Here is a 21,775-nt window from a genome sequence, read left to right as displayed (position 1 = left end):
AATGCCCTGGAGGAGGGTAGACTGACTGACTGTACAGTGGGCTGTGGCGGAGCACCCTGGAATCATGCACCGACCCAGGCCAGCCCACGTATGTGTCGATGAAGCGGCCCCGATGGTCACAAACCGCCTGCAAGATGATTGATGGAAACAGTTTTCTGTTCCTATAGCACTGACCATCAGGGCCACTTGGACACTTGATGCGTATGTGGCAGCCGTCGATTGCACCCACCGCTTTCATAAAGGCTCTGTGGCGTGCCAGCCCTGCAAACCCACGGGACACTACCTCCAGGTCCTCTGGGGTTGTTGGGAGGTGGATGACCTGGTAGCAAATGGCCAACACCTCTTTCGTGACTCGGTGGACGATGTAGTGGACAGTAGAACGAGGCATCCCAAACACTCTTGAGACCACCCTGTAGGATGCTCCACTTGCCAACCAGAAAAGAAACACCAGGATCTCAACTGTGGCACCCCATCCATGCCGACGATCCTGGTTCAGGAGATTTAACAACACTGCCAGAGACTCCCTGCTTAGCCGAAAATCAGGCCTTGGATCCTCCTGGCTAAAAAAACGGTCCAGGACTGGTACACTTTGATTAATCCTGCAGTACAATAGCCTTGTCTGGTTAAGGAAAAGGTGGAGAACAGCATAAACAGTTTTAATAGAAAGGTATGACTTCATTTATTTTATGACATCAAAGCATTATTCTGATTACTAAGCTTGAGTAAAATATGCTAACACTGAGAAATAACATTTTATACATTTCATCTGTTTAGCTAAGCTTTTTTGTGAACTCAAAACTTTTCTAGAAGAACATTTTCTAAGAGATTTTGTTCATATATTTTGAATGACCGCCGTCATTCAGTCACTGAAATTATCCATAAAACTACCTAAGTAATTCCTAAATGTGTCTAGATTAATAGTTTTACCTGGATATGATTTTCTCTGATGAGCCTGGAGTACAAAACATGCCGGCGATGACGACCGCGACACAGTTTTTTTAGCTCGTTGATAATTAAAAATGAGCACAAAAAAACGGAGCAAGATTTCGGGGTCCAATTTCGATTTTCGTGCCGTGGCGCTGACGACTGGAAATGGGCGGGAGTAGATCGAGAAGGCTAGACCGTCCAATTTCACAGCCGTTTACTTCCGGCCTACCTGACCTCCTGAGGACCCAGCCCACGTAGACCGCGAAGGCCGGGTCCTCAGGAGGATGCAGCCCATGAATTTGGACACAGCTACTGTATGTTGTTATGTAACGCAGCAGAGTCAGTCTGAGCCCCTGTTATGAATACCCTGTTGGGTGGTCTGGAGTCTGTTACAAATGAAACCAGAATACAACAACTGCAGAGGTTTACCTGAACACAGGTGTGCTCTCAGTCCGTGTCACGGTTCTGGATCTTTCACCCAGGGTTTTGTGTTTATGGACTTTTCCATCTCATTTCCTGGTTTTGTTTTCTTGTGCTTATGTTGTTTGGTGCTTATTTGAGGTTGTTGAGTTTCCTTTCTGTGTTGTCTCCATGTTTATTCACCCGTCAGTGTTTCCTCTGCTCTTTGTCAGACTGTTGATCTACCCTTGTGGTTCTTCACGGTCCGTGTTCTCCGTTCCTTGCGTTTGTCAGCTTAGGTTTTCTGTTTTAGTTCTGTTTTGGTTTTTAGTTGTGTATTTTCTGCCAATCAGCCTTAATAAATCAATAGCTCAGCTTCAGTTAACTCCTTCCTGCCTATAATCGTCTGCATTTGGGTCCTCGCTTTGCATGATCTGCGTCTCATTGGATCTTATTTGAAGGTGGTTGGTGGTTTTTGGTGTTTCGATCCCCGGCTCCTTGTAATGAGAGACAGAGGGAAGACGGCCCAGCCACAGGACACAGAAGACCAAGGTTAAAGTTCAAAATGCAAAAATTCAATCCAACTGGACATCAGCCAGAGAAGCAAATAATTCCGGTAAGGGGTAAAATCCGACTTCCCAGAAGTGACAGACGAGGAGATAAAACAGACTGAAGTGCAGCGTGACCACTGACAGACAAATAAATGATTGAACCAGAATAAACACACTGCTCGGCCTACAGATCGATGACATCAACACCAACGTCCATGAACTACAGGACTCCTGGCCTGACGAAGTGGCTCTTCTTGTCACAGTTTGCCGAGGCAAACTGCGTGGAGTGTGAAGAGTGGACCCAGGTGCAGACATTCTAAAACTCAAACTTAACTGATGAGCTGTTTATTAAGGCAGACTGAACCGTACAAAATAAAAGGGCAAAAACAATGCAAACTAAGCAATAACCTAAACTGGGTAAACTAGAAAGGAAGCACAAACTATGAAAACCCTGGCAAACAGAAACACAAACAAAACTCTAAACATGGCAATGATGAGGAGGATATATGAAAACCTGAATGCAGGACATGGCATGGGAACAACACAGACGATCCGACAAAGACTGAATGAGAAGGCACAGACTAAATACACACAGGAGGCTAATGAGGGAAGTGGGAACACATGGGGGAACAGCTGACACACATGAACATAACGACTTCAGTGGAAGAGTAAAACTAAACACGATGAACACAGGAACACAAGATCTCTTCAAAATAAAACAGGAAACATGAGACGCAGACATGACAACCAGAGCTTGGCAACATAAGACACAGACATGAAACACATGAAGGGCAGGGGAGACTTAACAGGGGTTGGAAGACACAAGGGAAAACTAATAAGCAAATGAACATAGAAAACCTAAAGCTTAAACATACACTATAAAGATCAAAAGAACTAAAACTCAAAAAACTGGGTCAGAAGACCCAGGAACGTGACAGAGCCCCCCCTTCAAGGGCGGATTCCAGACGCCCTAAACCAGGAAAACCATACCAAACCAAAAGCAACCCACCCAGGGCGGGCGGCGGGGGTCCAGGATGGAGGGCCTGAAACAAAGCCACAAAAACAAAATGTCCATCAAAAGCACAGGAGCAGAGTTCATAACTCCTCAGGGGGCCGACCCGGCGGGTGACGGCACAGGAGGTCATGGTCAAACAGTTCCGGGGGCCGACCGTGCGGACGGCAACGGCGGCGACGTGGACACAGTTCCGGGGGCCGACCGTGCGGACGGCAACGGCGGCGACGTGGACACAGTTCCGGGGGCCGACCGTGCGGATGGCAGTGGCACAGAAACAGTTCAGGGGGCCGACCTCGACGGCGGTGACGTCCAGCTGGTGGCCCGGAAAGTGGCCGGCGATTCCGAGGTGCAGAAGCTGGACCAGGCGCAGCAGAAGCACAGGCCGAGGCTGGACCAGACAAGGAAGGTTGCTGGACGGGCTCCTCGGGCCCTCCAGCAGACGTGGCATGAGGCCGGACGGGCTCCTCGGGCCCTCCAGCAGACGTGGCATGAGGCCGGACGGGCTCCTCGGGCCCTCCAGCAGACGTGGCATGAGGCCGGACGGGCTCCTCGGGCCCTCCAGCAGACGTGGCATGAGGCCGGACGGGCCTCGGCCCTCCAGCAGACGTGGCATGAGGCCGGACGGGCCTCGGCCCTCCAGCAGACGTGGCATGAGGCCGGACGGGCCTCGGGCCCTCCAGCAGGCGTGGCATGAGGCCGGACGGGCCTCGGGCCTCCAGCAGACGTGGCATGAGGCCGGACGGGCTCCTCGGGCCCTCCAGCAGACGTGGCATGAGGCCGGACGGGCTCCTCGGGCCCTCCAGCTGACGTGGCATGAGGCCGGACGGGCTCCTCGGGCCCTCCAGCTGACGTGGCATGAGGCCGGACGGGCTCCTCGGGCCCTCCAGCTGACGTGGCATGAGGCCGGACGGGCCTCGGGCCTCCAGCAGACGTGGCATGAGGCCGGACGGGCCTCGGGCCTCCAGCAGACGTGGCATGAGGCCGGACGGGCTCCTCGGGCCCTCCAGCAGACGTGGCATGAGGCCGGACGGGGCCTCGGCCCTCCAGCAGACGTGGCATGAGGCGGACGGGCTCCTCGGGCCCTCCAGCTGACGTGGCATGAGGCCGGACGGGCTCCTCGGGCCTCCAGCTGACGTGGCATGAGGCCGGACGGGCCTCGGGCCCTCCAGCTGACGTGGCATGAGGCCGGACGGGCCTCGGGCCCTCCAGCTGACGTGGCATGAGGCCGGACGGGCTCTCGGGCCCTCCAGCTGACGTGGCATGAGGCCGGACGGGCTCCTCGGGCCTCCAGCTGACGTGGCATGAGGCCGGACGGGCTCCTCGGGCCCTCCAGCTGACGTGGCATCAGGCCGGACGGGCTCCTCGGGCCCTCCAGCTGAAGTAGTGGTAGGACTAGTAGGGGCAAAGACCACTGGCTGAACAGAAGGCTGAGCAGGTGGTGGAGCAGATGACTGAGCTGCCCAGTGAGATAAGAGCTGAGCTAATGGTAACACAGGAAATTGAACTATGGACTGGGCTGCTAACAGAGCTAATGACTGAGCTATAGACTGAAAAGCATGCAGTAGTGATGGTGGTGATGATGGTTGTGGACTGAACTCTCCTGAGCCTCTGGAACACAGGGAGGACTGCTGGGCGGGCTTGCCTGAGCCTTCAGCAGAAACATGAACGGGTGCAGGCACCTGCCGGACACTAGCCGCTCCCACCCGAGGAGTAGGTACGGGTGCGGAGATGGGCTGTATCTTGACTGACCTCACCCTGGGGACCGGCACTGGTGCAGGGGTGGACTGGTTCACAGCCCCCCTCACCCTAGAAGCCGGGACAGGCACCGGCAACGGCTGGGCAGCTGCTGTTCTCACCCGAGGAGCTGGTACGGGTGCAGAAACTGATGGAGCCTCAGCCGGCCTGGAAACCAGAGCAGGGACCAACTGGACCTCAGCCTCCCTCACCCAAGGAACTGGTACGGGTGCAGGGGTACGCTGGGCCCGAGCTGCCCTGGCAGCAGAAACACGAACAGGCAAAGGAGCAGGCTCAGAAAAAGCAGTCTTAGAATTGGCAGGCTTAGGGTTAATATGTACTGGGTCGACAAAAACAGACCTAGCAAAAATGAATTTTGCATTTTTCCCACCATGTTTTACAGTCTTTGTTTTAGCAGTTTTTGAAATCCTTGGGTTAACAGTCTTAGAGTGAGCTGACTTGGGGATGACTGAACCAGACTTGACAAAACCTGAACTGACAGAACCTGAACTGAGTGCTTTAGACCTGGTAACATTGCTCACAGTTCTTCCTTTAACAGCATTTACAGCCTTTGGCGAGTGCTTATTGTCTTTGATTTCTCCCTGTTCAGAGGGAGCAAAATGAAAAAACTTTTCCCAGTCTATGTCATCGTCCAACAGGGAGACTCCAACAGTGAGACTCCAACAGTGTCTGGGGTGAGTTTATTGTTCTTTTCAGTTATGGCTTCAGGTGGAATGTGTGAAAGGCAGTCATTATAACTCCGGGAGTTGCTCAGCAGGTGAAAAGTGACGGCGGCATGAGCGTCGCTTCCTCTGAGGTGAGGAAGCTGACGGGGCATACAGCTGAGCCTCTGACGTGCGGGACGGCAATGCAGAGGCTAGAGCGTGAGCATCCGAAGGAAAACGGAGTACTCCCACCTGAAGCGGCCGAGGCTTGGGTGCGAGCGGGGCAACAGGTGGAGGCTTTTGGCAACTTCGGAGACCTCCAAAAGCCAGCCGAGTTCCACGGAATATATGCTCAAAATCCGGAGCGCGCCACGGCTTCCAGCAGAGCTCCTCCTCCAGCTGGACGATGGCTGCCTCCTGGCGCTCATACACCTCACTGTCTGCTGGGTCCATGTAATGGTCGGATCGTTCTGTCACAGTTTGCCGAGGCAAACTGCGTGGAGTGTGAAGAGTGGACCCAGGTGCAGACATTCTAAAACTCAAACTTAACTGATGAGCTGTTTATTAAGGCAGACTGAACAGTACAAAATAAAAGGGCAAAAACAATGCAAACTAAGCAATAACCTAAACTGGGTAAACTAGAAAGGAAGCACAAACTATGAAAACCCTGGCAAATAGAAACACAAACAAAACTCTAAACATGGCAATGATGAGGAGGATATATGAAAACCTGAATGCAGGACATGGCATGGGAACAACACAGACGATCCGACAAAGACTGAATGAGAAGGCACAGACTAAATACACACAGGAGGCTAATGAGGGAAGTGGGAACACATGGGGGAACAGCTGACACACATGAACATAACGACCTCAGTGGAAGAGTAAAACTAAACACGATGAACACAGGAACACAAGATCTCTTCAAAATAAAACAGGAAACATGAGACGCAGACATGACAACCAGAGCTTGGCAACATAAGACACAGACATGAAACACATGAAGGGCAGGGGAGACTTAACAGGGGTTGGAAGACACAAGGGAAAACTAATAAGCAAATGAACATAGAAAACCTAAAGCTTAAACATACACTATAAAGATCAAAAGAACTAAAACTCAAAAAACTGGGTCAGAAGACCCAGGAACGTGACACTTCTGTGTTGTGCCATCATCTTAGCCAGAGGTTGTTTGGTTTCCCCGATGTATAATCCTCCTGGCACTTAACAGTGTACACTATGTTACTCTGTTTGTGTCGGGGGACCCGATCCTTGGGGTAGACCAATTTTTGGCGCAGCGTGTTTTAGGGTTTAAAAGCCACAGAGACCCGGTGTTTAGAAAAAATGCGTCTCAACTGTTCCGATACTCCTGACACATATGGGATCACTACAGCTTTTTGCCTGGGCAGCGGTTGTCCTTCTCTCCTGGATCGGCTGGAGCTTTCTTTAGGTGCCTTCCCAGCTTTGACAAAAGTCCAGCTGATATAACCACATTTACTCAGGGCCTTCTTGATGTTCTTCTGCCTCCCTGGCAGCTGTGTCAGTGGGGATGGTGTGCCCTCTGTGTTGTAGCGTCCTGATGACACCCAGTTTGTGCTCCAGTGGATGATGAGAGTCAAACCTTAGATACTGATCCGTATGTGTAGGTTTATGGTACACGTCAGCTTTTAGATGTCCCCCATTACTGATGGAAATCTCACAGTCTAAGAAGGCTAACCTGCCACTTTTCATATCCTCCCTGGTGAATTTGATGTGTCGGTCCACTGAGTTAATGTGATCCGTGAAATGTGGAACGTCCTGAGATTTGATTTTCACCCAGGTGTCATCCACATATCTGGACCAATGACACACATCAACACAATAAGCACAATGTGCCACACCCTCCGTGAGGTGTCATCTCCACATCACTACTTGCAAAACATAACAAAACATGAGGCAGGAACAAACGATCCAAAATCAAATGCTCAAACACAAAATTCATCTTAACAACAAATTAACGTCGAGACCTATGAAACATGAGCACAAACATTTAAGACTCAAAACCAAGTTGTCTCACATACTTCTTGTTTGTATGTCAAGGACAGTTTTTCTGGGGATTTATTCACTTTTATTGTTGTGACAGAAAGTCTGAGTTCTGTGTTGCCCTTCTGGAGATAAACTCTCTGATCTCCGGATGGAGCATCCCTAGGATATCCAGCTTTGTGTTTATGGACTCTAAAACACTTACCCCAGGTCGGTTGTGAGTAGGTCTTTCTCTTTTTGTCGGTCCACTTGCTCAGGTTGTCCGGATGTTTATTGGATTCCTCCATGATGCACTGCTCAAAATATGGGTTCCTCCACCCTGGATGGCGATGCCACTCGTGGTCGTATGGTTGTTAAATGTAAAGTTGAAGTTTGATCTCATTTACTGAGAGCTGCACAAAGTCTGCCCTGTTCTGTGTGTGCTGATCAGCTCTGCAGAGGTTTCAGCTGTTCGGACGTGACTGACCCAGCTGGCAATTATTTCAATTTCAATTTTCATTTCAATTTTATTTATATAGCGCCAAATCACAACAACAGTCACCTCAAGGTGCTTTACATTGTAAGGTAGACCCTACAATATACAGAGAAAAACCCTACAATCATATGACCCCCTATGAGCAAGCACTCTGGCGACAGTGGGAAGGAAAAACTCCCTTTTAACAGGAAGAAACCTCCGGCAGAACCAGGCTCAGGGAGGGGCGGGGCCATCTGCTGCAACCGGTTGGGGTGAGAGAAGGAAGACAGGATAAAGACATGCTGTGGAAGAGAGACAGAGATTAATAACAGGTATGATTCAATGCCGAGAGATCTATTAACACATAGTGAGTGAGAAAGAAGAAACACCCAGTGCATCATGGGAATCCCCCGGCAGCCTACGTCTATTGCAGCATAATTAAGGGAGGATTCAGGGTCACCTGGTCCAGCCCTAACTATATGCTTTAGCAAAATGGAAAGTTTGAAGCCTAATCTTGAAAGTAGAGATAGTGTCTGTCTCCCGAATCCAAACTGGAAGCTGGTTCCACAGAAGAGGGGCCTGAAAACTGAAGGCTCTGCCTCCCATTCTACTTTTAAATACTCTAGGAACAACAAGTAAGCCTGCAGTGTGAGAGTGAAGTGCTCTAATAGGGTGATATGGTACTACAAGGTCATTAAGATAAGATGGGGCCTGATTATTTAAGACCTTGTATGTGAGGAGCAGGATTTTGAATTCTGGATTTAACAGGAAGCCAATGAAGGGAAGCCAATACAGGAGAAATATGCTCTCTCTTTCTAGTCCCTGTCAGTACTCTTGCTGCAGCATTTTGGATTAGCTGAAGACTTCTCAGCGAGTTTTTAGGACATCCTGATAATAATGAATTACAGTAGTCGAGCCTGGAAGTAATAAATGCATGAACTAGTTTTTCAGCGTCACTCTGAGACAGGATATTTCTAATTTTAGAGATGTTGCACAAATTGAAGAAAGCAGTCTTACATATTTGTTTAATATGTGCATTGAAGGACATGTCCTGGTCAAAAATGACTCCAAGGTTCCTCACAGTGTTACTGGAGGCCAAGGTAATGCCATCCAGAGTAAGAATCTGGTTAGATACCATATTTCTAAGATTTTCAGGGCCGAGTACAATAACCTCAGTTTTATCTGAATTAAGAAGCAGAAAGTTAGCGGCCATCCAGGTCTTTATGTCTTTAAGACATTCCTGCAGTTTAACTAATTGGTGTGTGTTACCTGGCTTCATGGATAGATAGAGCTGTGTGTCATCTGCATAGCAGCGAAAATGTATGCTATGTCTTCTAATGATGCTGCCTAAGGGAAGCATGTATAATGTAAACAGAATTGGTCCTAGCACCGAACCCTGTGGAACACCATAATTGACCTTAGTGTGTGAAGAGGACTCTCCATTTACATGTACAAATTGGAGTCTATTAGATAGATATGATACAAACCACTGCAGTGCAGTACCTGTAATACCTACAGCATGTTCTAATCGCTCTAATAGGATATTATGGTCGACAGTATCGAACGCAGCACTGAGGTCTAGCAGGACAAGCACAGAGATGAGTCCACTGTCAGAGGCCATAAGAAGATCATTTGTAACCTTCACTAAAGCTGTTTCTGTGCTGTGATGAGCTCTGAAACCTGACTGAAACTCTTCAAATAAGCCATTCCTCTGCAGATGATCTGTTAGCTGTTTGACAACTACTCTTTCAAGGATTTTTGATATGAAAGGAAGGTTGGAGATTGGCCTATAATTAGCTAAGACAGCTGGGTCTAGAGATGGCTTTTTATTTTTTTATTTCTCCAGGCTAAATGATGATCCTCTAAATTTGTGACACGCCATTTCCTCTCCAGCTTACGAGTTATCTGCTTTAGGCTACGTGTTTGAGAATTATACCACGGAGTCAGGTACTTCTGATATTTTAGGCCTTAGTTTTCACAGGAGCTACAGTATCCAGAGTAGTAGGTAGTAAGGAGGTAAAATTATTAACAAGATGATCGACCTCTGATGGAGTAGCGTTCAGATAGCTGCTCTGCTCTGTGTTGGTACAGGGCATTGAAGATGCAACACGTTCTCACTCCCAAAGCGTAATATTTTACGCTAGATGACAAATCATCAACATATTACGTTTTCGGGCACCCAACGCGTTCCTACATGACGACATTGGAAAACTGAGGACACATGAGAACCGTTTCGACTCAATCTACACATGTTTGCTCTTTTCCTTAAAATCGCTTGGGAAAACACTATTTCACGTCATTAAAGTGCTGGTTAAGGTTAGAAATAAGGTTATGGTTAGGCTTAGTGATAAGGTTAGTTTTAGGGCTGCAATACAGGGCTGGAACCCGGCGCGTACCATAAGAACATGGAAGGTCACCTTTCGCGTTCCTCAGGAACGCCACGGGACGTGACAAAACATCGGGATGTTACGCCTCGGGAGTGAGAACGGGCCTCCAAGATGATAACAGTGGGTGGATGATATTCTTAAACTTAGTTACAGCGCAAACTGCACCGATTATTCTCACAGGAAAGTATGCTTATTGAGTTTTTCATAGATTCATTTTATACTTTTATTTGAAAGCAAACTGAATCTTGTTTTTGTGCAAATGTGCAAAGTTTCCCTGAGCTGAGTGGACAGACTCAGTAAAGTAAAGTTAAAGTACACCTGCATCAGTTAAAGGATGAACAGCCATGTTCATGTCAGTACAGACGCTGGCTCTGCAGCTCTGACTGCAGCGAGATATTATCGGGTTTATGTGGTGACTGCTACTGATCTTAACAAAATGTTTAAAAAAATATTCAGCTTTGGAGCAGAGTTTGTTTTTAACCCTGTCAGGCATGAATTATGACAACCTCAATCAGGATCAGTCCTGAAAAGATGAATAAAAATACTCATTCCTGATTGAGGTTGTCATAATTCATGCACAACCAGCAGGTGGCAGGGTATGGAGTGACAAGTCAGTGTCCAATACTGTACTGGTTTATGTGCAAGTATACCACCAACACCAATACAAGTGCACACAAATACCAGCAAACAGCCTTTGAATAGCTGTAGTGACCACTGTGTGTGAAAGGGTTAATGTGGAGGTTACAAAGCAGTCTGAATCATTGTTAATGAGTAACATCTGTCACACAGACACACTTTGTGCAGCCCACACCCACTGAGAGAAATTAACTGAAATGCAATGAACACTAACTTTTTTTTAACAGTTTTCCTGCAGGTGACTGAAGCAGGACTGCAGACCTGCGCTGTCGTCTCACATTTGCAGCTCTAACGACTCATTTGTCCCGGTGTTGTCCCCAGCTGCCCTCAGATTGATTGATTGATATACCTTTATTAGTCCCACAAGGGGTGACAGGGGATTTCTTTAAATCACCCCGCAGTTCTTTCTTTTGCCAAGACTCCTGAGATAGAAAACACAAACAACTGCAGTTCTTTCACTCGCGAGGACGGTCACAGAGCGCTCGCACAGGAGACACTCATGGACTCGCGCTCTGTCACCATCTGCGTTCTTTATGTATACAAGATTGATCTGTGTGTGTGTGTGTGTGTGTGTGTGTGTTACAAAGATAACAACGTCACTCAGAACAGCGGGTTTTTCCCTTTCTACATCTGTATGTTCTTTTAAAAGAGCTGAGGTTTCACTTCTCTACATCTAAATGTTCTCTGAAAACAGGAAGCGGTTATTTGCTGAATAGGTTCATCACACAAGTTACTAGGTGAAAAGTCATGTAGACATATGGTTTGCTTAGTGATCCATAAAAGAATACATTTCATGTAGCTGATAACACTATATAAAAACAATTTTCCTTTGACAAGGGGAAATTTCATGTTAAGGCTAAGATTCACAGCTCAGCACCCCTGACATGAAAGAGTCATGTATGTCTGCACTTAATGCCGATCACACTTTAAGTATATTTGTAGCCAAATCTAAACCAACCGAGGAAAAAGTCCAAAGGCGGAGCCACCGTGTTACCTGTACGTGTGTCGTTGCATGTTTCCTCCTCAGCATCCTGCCTGTATGCTGCTCCTTACAGCTGATCGTAGAGCAGCACAACTTCTGTTTCACACTGACTGTTATCAGCTGCATGAAGAGGACATGATGTCTTTTATTTGACAGCATTAGTTTGAGATAAATTATTTGAATTTAAGGAGCAGGACCGCGCCTCCTAAAGTGTCCTTTGTCTGTAGATGACATCGCCGGCCCTACAAGCCATTCGTTTTCCTGCCCCACCCTCCCTCCTCCTTTTTCAGTTCTTTCATTTGTCATTAGGACACGGAGGTCAGTCCGGCCCCTCTGAGGCCTTCCCAAATTCCAGCTCAATTCATGTTCAAGCCATCTGACTTTCTCTACTAAAATGCTGTCAAACCAAAGATGAGGAAGTCAAAGTGAAAGATTTTCACTGTTTTTTGCAGCTTCCAGAATGACTTCACGATGCTACTCTAACCCGTGAAGCTTCAGCGGACGCAAACATGAAGGAGAAAAGCACCTGTTCCCAGTGGATCCCATCCCCAACCACAGCCATGGTTTCAGATATTTTAAGAATCAGGCTCAGTCCAGGTTCACACTGTCTTTATTTGTGGTCACATAGTTAATTATGTTCATGGCAAGCACAAAGAAAACATAACGAATACATCGTTAAAGCAACACTGCCTTACACATGACTGATCACAGATACCTCAGCCGGTCCTGTCTGTTTGTTGTCATGTTTGCAGTCGACTGCTGTGTCAGCGCATTCACAGTAATGTGGTTTTTAATGAGTGCGCTCAGATCCTCCAGATTTAGTTCGGCGGTGACGGCGGAGCTCTCTGCACAGTAAACCCTACATCTATGGGCGGCACAGTGGTGTTCATCTTGTGTTCACACCTGTCTCCCAGGTAACTGTCGGGGCAGTCGCACAGGTGTTGGTTGGAGTCCAGCAGCCTCTTGCACTGTCCCCCATTCAGACACGTATCAGGATGGCAGACGGCGAGGGACCGGGAGTAATGGATGCGGATTAAGCAGTCAAAGTCTGGACAACGTTTGAAACAAAGTGCTAAAAGACAAAAAGGGGACACAGCCTTTCAGTCTGTTGCACCAAGGCTGTGGAACAATTTACCACTACAGTTACGTTTGCTTGACTCTGTGGATTCTTTTAAAAAACAGTTAACAACTTTTCTGTTCAAACAAGCCTTTTGTTGATCTACATATTTTATATTTTTTACATTATTTACATTTGATCTTTTATATTGTGTACATTGTCTATTGATTTTATTGTTTATTTTAATATTTGTGTACAGCGCTTTGTGATTGTCTGTCTGTGAAAAGCGCTTAATAAATAAAGTTTACTTACTTACTAAAATGCGTCGATAATCCTTCGTCATACAATTGAAGGACTTTTTGGCTGCTGGGACTTCCACTCCTTTCGAATACCCAAAGCCCGTTACCACCCTATAAAACGGACCTACAGAAACTCCATCGACTTCGTGGTTGCAGTTTAAAATAGTCTGTGCGATATTATCACAGTCTGTTTCTTCCACATACCGAAAGCAATGTGGCTCCTTTACCACTGCTGCTGTTTCCTGCTCTTCTTTCAGAGTGTAGCCCACAGCCACAGTGACACTGTCCACAGGGATCTTTGTCATATTGTAAAAGGCATACTCATGGTCTGTAACTGTGTCATATACCACCACCACCCAGCTGTACCAGTTGTACTTCTGGTCCAGAACCATCTTCACCTGAACAGCGATGGCTTGCTTGTTATTAGCACTGTGAGCTTTGGCGGTCTCTATCACGTCGTTCTTCATGAACTGCTCATAGTTGGTCAGACAGAACTGTACAGCTGAAATCTGAGCTTCAGAGACTTTCTTGAACATCTGCGTGTGTTCAGCTTCTTTGGCTGCTGTGTTTAAACCCAGGAGTTTCCCGTAGAACTGGTTGACTAGCATCCCCTTCCAGAGCAGGCTGCTTAAATACAAGTTGTATTTTCCAATCTGACTAATGTCACATTTAAACTTTCTCTTCAGGAGTTCGTTGATGTTTCCACTCAGAGACGTGCTGGTGACGGTCAGGTAATGGTAAAGGTTGGTCATACCAGTCTCAGCTCCTGTGTTATCATAGTAGTTGGTGAATAGCTGTGCCAGTCGCTGTTTGTCCTCACCTCGCATCAGCTCGCCACTATCTCGAAACTCGTTGAACTTCCTCCAGGCGTTGAGGATGCGGAGTTCATCTTGAGAGTAGATGCTGATGTAGCTGAACCACTCTACGTCTGTTTGCAGGTCAGAGATCTGGATGGAGAGTGAATCCATCTTCCTGTTTACTTCAGCGAAGCCTTCCTTCACTGCCTTCAGCACTGGGTCGTCTTGTGGGATGAAGACTAGGACCATGCTGATGACAGAGGAGACCACACCTCCAATGCCAGGCGCCAGGCTAGCGAAGTTTGAAAGGCTTTTGATTACACCTACCACCTTATCAGGGTTAATATTTTCCATCACGTCTTTAAACAGAGACAGAGAATCTTTGACAGCATTCAGAACTTGACCAGCTTGGTCTCTGCTGGATTCAGGCAGGTCTCTGCGAGCCCTGTAAGGTGGTGAGAGGTCAGCTGTGACGGGGTCATGGGGCCAAGCAGAGGAGGTCGTCCAGTAGAGAAACAGCAGTGAAACCAAGAGCATCGAGGCAGGCCACCAACGGGATGCCATGGCTGTAACACACAACATGAAAGTCTAATTTCTAAATGAACGAGCAGCTCTCAGGTTCACAGGTGTGTAAATCTTTCATACACGTGTTCATTCAGACTCTGGATGCCTGTAAGAGACTGTGAGTCACTGCTTCCAACAGTTCTGTCCTCATAGCATCACCTGTACTGATTGCTCTAAATGTGGCCCAGGACGTATGCCCTGCATACAATAATAGTTACAACACTGCAATTAAAAGTTTTCAAACAATAAAAACTAACCTGCAATAAGAAAATCCACTCTGGAAACTAACTCAAACAAAACTGAATTACAAATAAAAAGTTAAAGTGACAGAAAAATAAAAATAACAGCTGGCAGATCACATCCATCCTGCTGCGTCAGCATCTTCAGTCCCTCGCTCAACGAAAAGCCTGAAAACTAAACAAATCCATGTGCGAGCGTGCCAGCCCACATGTGTCTGCACACTTTCAGGATAAGACAAGTAAGAACACCAACAGGAACTTTAGTAAAACTACAAGTCAATCAATAAATGACTTAATTACAGATAAATTAATTTGTGATTAAATTACAGGCACTAAAAATAATGTTTGAAATAAAGGAAATTATACATGAACATATTCACAGTTTAATTGCTTTTATGCATTGATTTTGTATTTGTTTGCCTTTCTATTAACTCCCAAATTCATTTACTTTTGTCCATTTAGTTTCCTATTTGTTCCTGTGTTTAATGCACGTGTTCGATTCTGTTGATCCAGTTATGAAGTCATTCAGTCGTTTGTGAATCCCTGTCAGCGTGGTTGTTCATTTATGCATGAAACAGCATCAGACTGCACACGCACACGCACACAAGCACACGCACGCACACACACACGCACGCACGCACGCACACACACACACACACACACACACGCACACACACTTTGTTAAACTTCATCATTTCGTGTCTTTAACGGTTTAAATCCGGATGTAAAAAGCCTGTAAATGAAGTGTTTTCATAGGTTAGCGTACGTGCAATAGAGTGACAAAGCAGACCTGCAGTGGTGCGGCTGATCCTGTTAGCTCAGCAGGTGTTAGTGGTTCAGTCGTGAGGTTGCTGCAGTCTTGGAGAAAGAAAGTTCTGAGCTTGACTGCGCAGAATCAGCTGTTTTTATAGGCTGCTAACAGGCCACACCTTCCTTTCAGTCACATGACTTTTTGTTTGGGGCAGCTGGAGACTGTTATGGAGAAATCATAGTGATGAAGGAACTTGAACTTAAAGTCTTGACTGCTTCATGTTCACTGGTTCTAAACACCAACCACAGCAGCTGAGTCCAATCACTGTGGAATGCTTATAATCTGAGTACTTTGTGTGAGAGCCACTGCGTGTCAACCACAGTTATTTCTACACTGATGTTTTGAGCTAAGGAGAGACTGTCCAAATACACGAACTGGATGTTAGATAAAAGAATGAGGCCTAAAGAAGGAAGGTCTGTGTGAAACTGCAGGCGATCACACTGAAGGGACCCTTCAGACCTGAACCTGGAACTCTCCCCCAAGGGCGTAGATTTGGCATGGACAGAAGGGACATGTCCCCACCAATATCCAGCCATTATTGAATCGTTCCCACCAATAATTTGATCTCTTTGAGTAAAGAAAAACAAACCCGATAGAAAGAAAAAAATGATCTGTCAACATCTCATTCACCCAGCGGTGCAGAAAGAGTGAAATTACGTTCTCTACTGGAGTCCTACCTCGTGACAAATATGGCCAATATGATTGGCTGTGCCTTTCAGGGAGCTCTGTTTAGTTTTAGTAGCGGCAAGCCTGCACTGTAAGGACCTGCAAGGAGGAAAGGATGGCAGCAAAAAAGAAGAACCTGGATATAAGAAAGTATTTTTCAAAGAAACCTGTAAGTCACTTAAAGTCAAGTTAACTTTAACCGTCTTAATAACGTTACAGGCTATGCTAGGCTTTGGCCCACATCAGTCTAAAATTGTATGTAATGTCCCGAATTCAAAATGTTGAGCAATATAACTGACAGGGGATTTCTTTAAATCACCCTGCCGTTCTTTCTTTAGCCAAGACTCCTGAGTTTAGAAAACACACTGCAGAAGTTTTTCACTCGCGAGGGGCAGTCATGAAACGCACGAACTGCGCCCCACGACTGTCTCCGCTTTTATTTATACTTTTCTGTGTGAGTGTGTGTGTGTATGTGTGTGTGTGTGTGTGTGTGTGTACAAAGGTAACAACGTCATTTAGAGCCGCGGGTTTTTTCCCCTTCACTACATTTGCATGTTCTTCTAAAAGAGCTGAGGTTTCACTTCTCTGTCCTCTGAAGACAGGAAGCGGTTAGTAGCTGCACACAAGTTACTAGGTGAAAAGTCACTTAGACATGTCCTTAATAATAAGATAAAAAGATACATTTCATATAGCTGATCATATTATACAATATTCTCTTAACATTCCCTCCTGTGGATCACGAAATGAAATGTACAATTCATCAGTGAGTAACTACTTGTCTTTCACATTCTCAGTTACTACATCATAAGTTACACTTCATCTTCATGAAACAAACAGGAAAAGAAGTCTTCATGATCTTCATAGATTTCAGTACATCTGCGTATGCTGTGAATGATAAACTTATCATCCGTGAAATTACAGCTTTAAACAAAGAATAACATAAGTAAAGAAAAGCAAAATAAAATCAAGAAAAATTCAATGACGATCAACAGTCTCTTTAAAACTTGTTAAAGTTCAGGGCTTCTTCCTGGATCAGGATGTTGATGATGTTGTGCACCTTACAAAAGTCATTAGATCAGATTTGGTGCACTTGTCCCAGGGTGTTTCCCATACATGGCTGTGTTAATATGCTCGGCATGTGCGAGCAAACATAACAGTCTTTCTCTGTGGTTTTGATAAACACATATCTGTATCAGTCACTTTTCATCCAAGGATGGATGTGATCTTGTGTCATGTCCATTAGGTGTAAGTTGTCGTGCGTCCATCTTCTCTGTCTGCCTTGTGGCTCGGCTGCTATTGGCATCAGCTGGGATCCTGTAAGGGTGAGCTTTTGTAGTCAAGGTAACCAGGAGGCTTCCCCTTCACAATGTTGCACATAGGTCCATCACACCTGCACTTGGCTGCCCTAAAGTTGATCGGATAGAGGGTGGAGTGCAGGCTTACCCAACGGGGGCCCAATCGCACTACCCCCTCACCCCGAAGCAACCAAACGTAGGTGAGGCCTTCCTAATGTGCTTCCTCCTTAGTGATGGGGCTTCCGGGACCTCAACCTTTTGCAGTGGCTCTGATGTATCCAGGAGGGTCTCTCTGCAATTTTACAGGCTGTGGGTGTTGTCAATAACACTTGGTATGGACCCTCCCAGCGAGGCATACCCAATTTTTCCTCTGGAGCACCCGTAACAGGATCCAATCGCCTGGTTTCAACCTGCAAGAGACTGGAGAAGATTCATACGGCAGTTTATTGTTCAAAACAATATCCTTATTTTCTAGTAGTTTTGCCATCCATTCTGCCAGGGTTGTTTCTCTGATGGATTTTTCTAAAGGTTCGCTTGTCACTGGCAGTGGAAAAGGTCTCCCATGAACAACCTCAAAAGGTGTCAGTTTTTGAGAGCCTTGTGTTAATCTCATCCACATTTTTACTAGGCCTATGCATTCAGGCCATGGTCTTCCTGTTTCTGCCATGCATTTTCTGAGTCTCTGTTTTATTGTGCCGTTAGTTCTCTCTACCAACCCTGCACTTTGTGGATGATAAGCACAATGGTTTTTTATGCTGAATCCTAGTGCTTCAGAGACTTTACTAATCACATCATTGACAAAATGTGTCCCATTATCTGATCTTATCAGACTAGGAATACCATATGTTGGAATGAAATGATTGCATAAACATTTTGCAACTGAGATTGCATCTGCTTTTTTCACTGGATAAATCTCTGGCCATTTTGAAAATACGTCTACAATCACTAGAGCGTATTTTGAGCCTTGACTTTCACTTAATTCAATAAAGTCCATGTGAATGGTGTGAAATGGATGAGGTGGTGTGGGGAAATGTCCTCTTTTTGTCCTCAGATTGCCTTGTGAATTGTGTTTTTGACAGATCATGCATGTCCTCACAAATTCCTTTGCTGAAGTTTCAAAATTCAGAGTATAGAAGTGTGTGTTTACAATTTGGACCATTCCCCCCGTCGAAACATGTGTCACCCCATGGGTCGCCAATGCTGCTGTTCTGTGTAGGGACTTTGGGAGTATTGGTTTACCTTCACAAGTCATCAAATCATTTTCCAGTTGTGCTCCACACTTTAACCATTTCTTTTGTTCTGCAGTTGATGCGACTTTTTGTTCATCTTTAAGCACATCAAGTGGTATTTGCATAGAGGATGCAGACATTAATGTGTCTACAGTTTGTTGTGCGGCTAATTTAGCTGCTTGATCTGCAAAGTTATTGCCTTCAGTTATTTCTGATGTATCTTTCTGATGTGCAGCACATTTGCATAATGCTAACTGTTTTGGCAACATAATCACTATATAATCACTTCTAATAGTGTCTTTAGAAGATCTCCATGTTGTACTGGGTTTCCAGTAGATTTAATCATTCCTCTATGCTGCCAAATGCAAAATGATGTACTGCAAAAAAAAAACAAAAAAAACATACTGACATTCTGTGCGTCTCTCTGTCTTTTTAAAGAACTCACACATCTTACATATTTCAAACTTTTAAATTAAGGAAAAACTTTGCATTGCTTACAGCTCATAGCTCACAGCTCTAAGACTCGTCATTGTTAAATCATGTGCCTAATCATTATATATCACTGTGATCCACAAGTACGATCACAAATTTGTTTTCCAAACTTACAAAACAAACAAACAAAAACAAAAACAAATTGCCTATGGCACCAAGGCTTTGCGTTCATATTAATTGAGTGTAAGCTGCTTTCTTCATTGCAAGTATTTGTTACAATAAGGTTTAATTCATGCATCTTATCACTGAGTTCTAAATTCAAACTATCTCACTTCTAATTCATTTCAATAATAATCTCACATGTAACAATTTGTGTATGTGTGTTTTCATTTTGTGTTTTCAATCAGAAAAATAAACTCAACCTCTCATAACATCACTCATGGATTTCTTGAATTAAAAGCACTTTCAAACTTTAAAACATCCTACTTTACATCCCAAAAGAAATATATTTCATACACACTTTTAAATGTTCTAACCTCTTTCAGACGCCATAAATCGTCTCACACACACTGCCTTTTCTCTCAAACTCCCCCCTTTTTCAGTCACTCAGACAAATCACGCAGAGTCACTCAAATCAAATACTGACAGCATTCACACAGTTAAAATCACTCAAAATACGCTTTCATACGAGTATCTTGGACATGCCTTCCATAATCAGAAAGAGCAAGTCAAAAAGAAAAGAAAAAACTGAAACCTCTCATCATCCTCACAGCTTCTCACCACACACACATAACTAAAAATAAAACACACCAGCCTTTATGGCTCAAGATATATACAAACCAACAGAGGCCCAGAAGAGTGCAGTCAAACAATGAGTTTATTGAAACACACGCGCGGGAAGATATACACTGCATCAGATCAGCATAAGTCTTCACCCAAAAATACACCTGAAAATACTTTTATAATATCAGGGTTCCGCCCCTTCATGCGTCAAAATGATTATGATGTTTATCATTTACACTACATGATCACTTCAAAAGCTAAAAACAGACAAAGAAGTTCCTCTTTCTATCACATTCTTCCATAAATGGAAAGTAGTTTCAGGCTCAGACGATTTCTGAGGGCTTGTCCTCTTCTTGACTTGTCTTCTGTCATCTGTTACTAAGAAACTCAAATGCAGTTGGAAGCTAAATGAATGTCAGGCCTTTGACCTGGCCGTTCTCTAAATTATATGTGTTTGTAAGCGTGTATGCAGTTTTACCCTCTATTGCTCCAAGTTACTTGCACAATATATTGTCTGGACATTGCGCCAAACAAAGCTTGAGACCTTCCATTAACCCTTTAAGACCTACCATAGAACCAAGTCCGCAAGAGCTTATATTATATTTTTACATGCTGTAGTGCCAATTTTGGGAGCATTTCAAGTTGATATACATCAATACAACCATTACAGCCCAAATTTTAATAATATGTATGCATTAAGTGCATAGTAATTACATAAATTGCAAAAAGTGCAATAAACTACAAAAAAAATTTAAAATCGTTTTTTTTTTTTTTTAACATATATTTCTAGTTAGAGAAATTTAAGAGGCTTATCCTCAAAACTGTAAATACAAAAAGTTGCACAAACTAGTTTCCCACCACAGGAAATTTATTTGAAGTGTCTTCATAGTTTTACTTTTGAAATACACCAATTTTTATATACTGCAGGAAAAACGAAAATAAATATTATAGTGCAAATTTGCAAAAAAGCAGCATATGCATCAAAATAAACCATTTCCAGCAGTGCAATTTGAGTTCTAAGCATCCCAGAAACGACACAGAAAGTCATAAAGTCAAAGATAACTTTTAAAAACACCAGTATAGGCTCTGAGGCCCTGACAAAAAAAAACTACATTTTCGCGAAATGACGTCACTTCCGGTTTCGGTCAGGTAATGGCGGACATGCGAAAGTTCGCGCTGACGTCTATTCCAACGTAGGAAGTGTTATGAACAGCTGATCGGATCGGCAAAGCGTGTTTCTGGAGTATTATGTTTTTGTTGCTGCAAGCGCTTTTTATGCAGTTTTTGCAAAGCTATATGTGGAAGAAAACCGTGACCTAGGACAAGCTGATGGCATAAGATGTAAGTACAACTTATCCGGTTTCATATGCAAAAAAAATTATTGCGCTAGCTTACGTGGTTGCAGTGATACAGGGATTTAAAAATAGATACGCAAATTGTAGCGGGGGCGCTACGCTCGGCTCTAAAGGGTTAACTGAGCAGAATACACCTCTTAATGAGCACAATATGCAATGTGTGTATATAATGATTATGGCTGCACCTGTGATAAAAGGTTAATATGATGCCAGTAGCTTTAGTAAACATTTTAATACAATGTTACTGATGAAGGATATATAGTAACAGTAAAATAATTTCTTTATTTCCACAGTAACCATGAATAACGTGTTTTGGAAACTAACTGCACAGCAGGCAGCACTATTAGTTCTCTCAGTCTCAGAGTAGCATTTCTAATTTTGATTGAAAGTGTCAGAGAAAATGGCAGCCTCGAGCAAGCCAGGATATTAGTTTACAGAGGCTGTTAAAATTATATGTCTAACGTTAAAATGTTGGTGAC

The 21,775-nt window shown here is 44.8% G+C and overlaps 2 protein-coding genes across 2 annotated transcripts in view; both read right to left on the bottom strand.

Moving 5' to 3' along the window:
- LOC120439390 (zinc finger protein 771-like) overlaps positions 1 to 21,775 on the bottom strand; it is an 844,755-nt gene that overhangs the window by 500,692 nt on the left and 322,288 nt on the right. The gene's annotated exons all lie outside the window — the stretch shown is intronic.
- LOC116322631 (SE-cephalotoxin-like) lies at positions 12,362 to 15,608 on the bottom strand. The gene is made up of 3 exons (XM_031742749.2): positions 15,516 to 15,608; positions 13,139 to 14,488; positions 12,362 to 12,841 (listed from the first exon to the last, which is right to left on the bottom strand). Exons 2-3 carry the CDS (start codon positions 14,484 to 14,486, stop codon positions 12,588 to 12,590), a joined length of 1,602 nt encoding a protein of 533 aa, XP_031598609.2. The 5' UTR covers positions 14,487 to 14,488; positions 15,516 to 15,608; the 3' UTR covers positions 12,362 to 12,587.

This window comes from Oreochromis aureus, linkage group 3 (genome assembly GCF_013358895.1).
Source record: "Oreochromis aureus strain Israel breed Guangdong linkage group 3, ZZ_aureus, whole genome shotgun sequence".
Lineage (NCBI taxonomy): Eukaryota > Metazoa > Chordata > Actinopteri > Cichliformes > Cichlidae > Oreochromis > Oreochromis aureus.
Note: the sequence above shows the minus strand (reverse complement) of the source record. Positions and strands in the feature narration are given on the sequence as shown.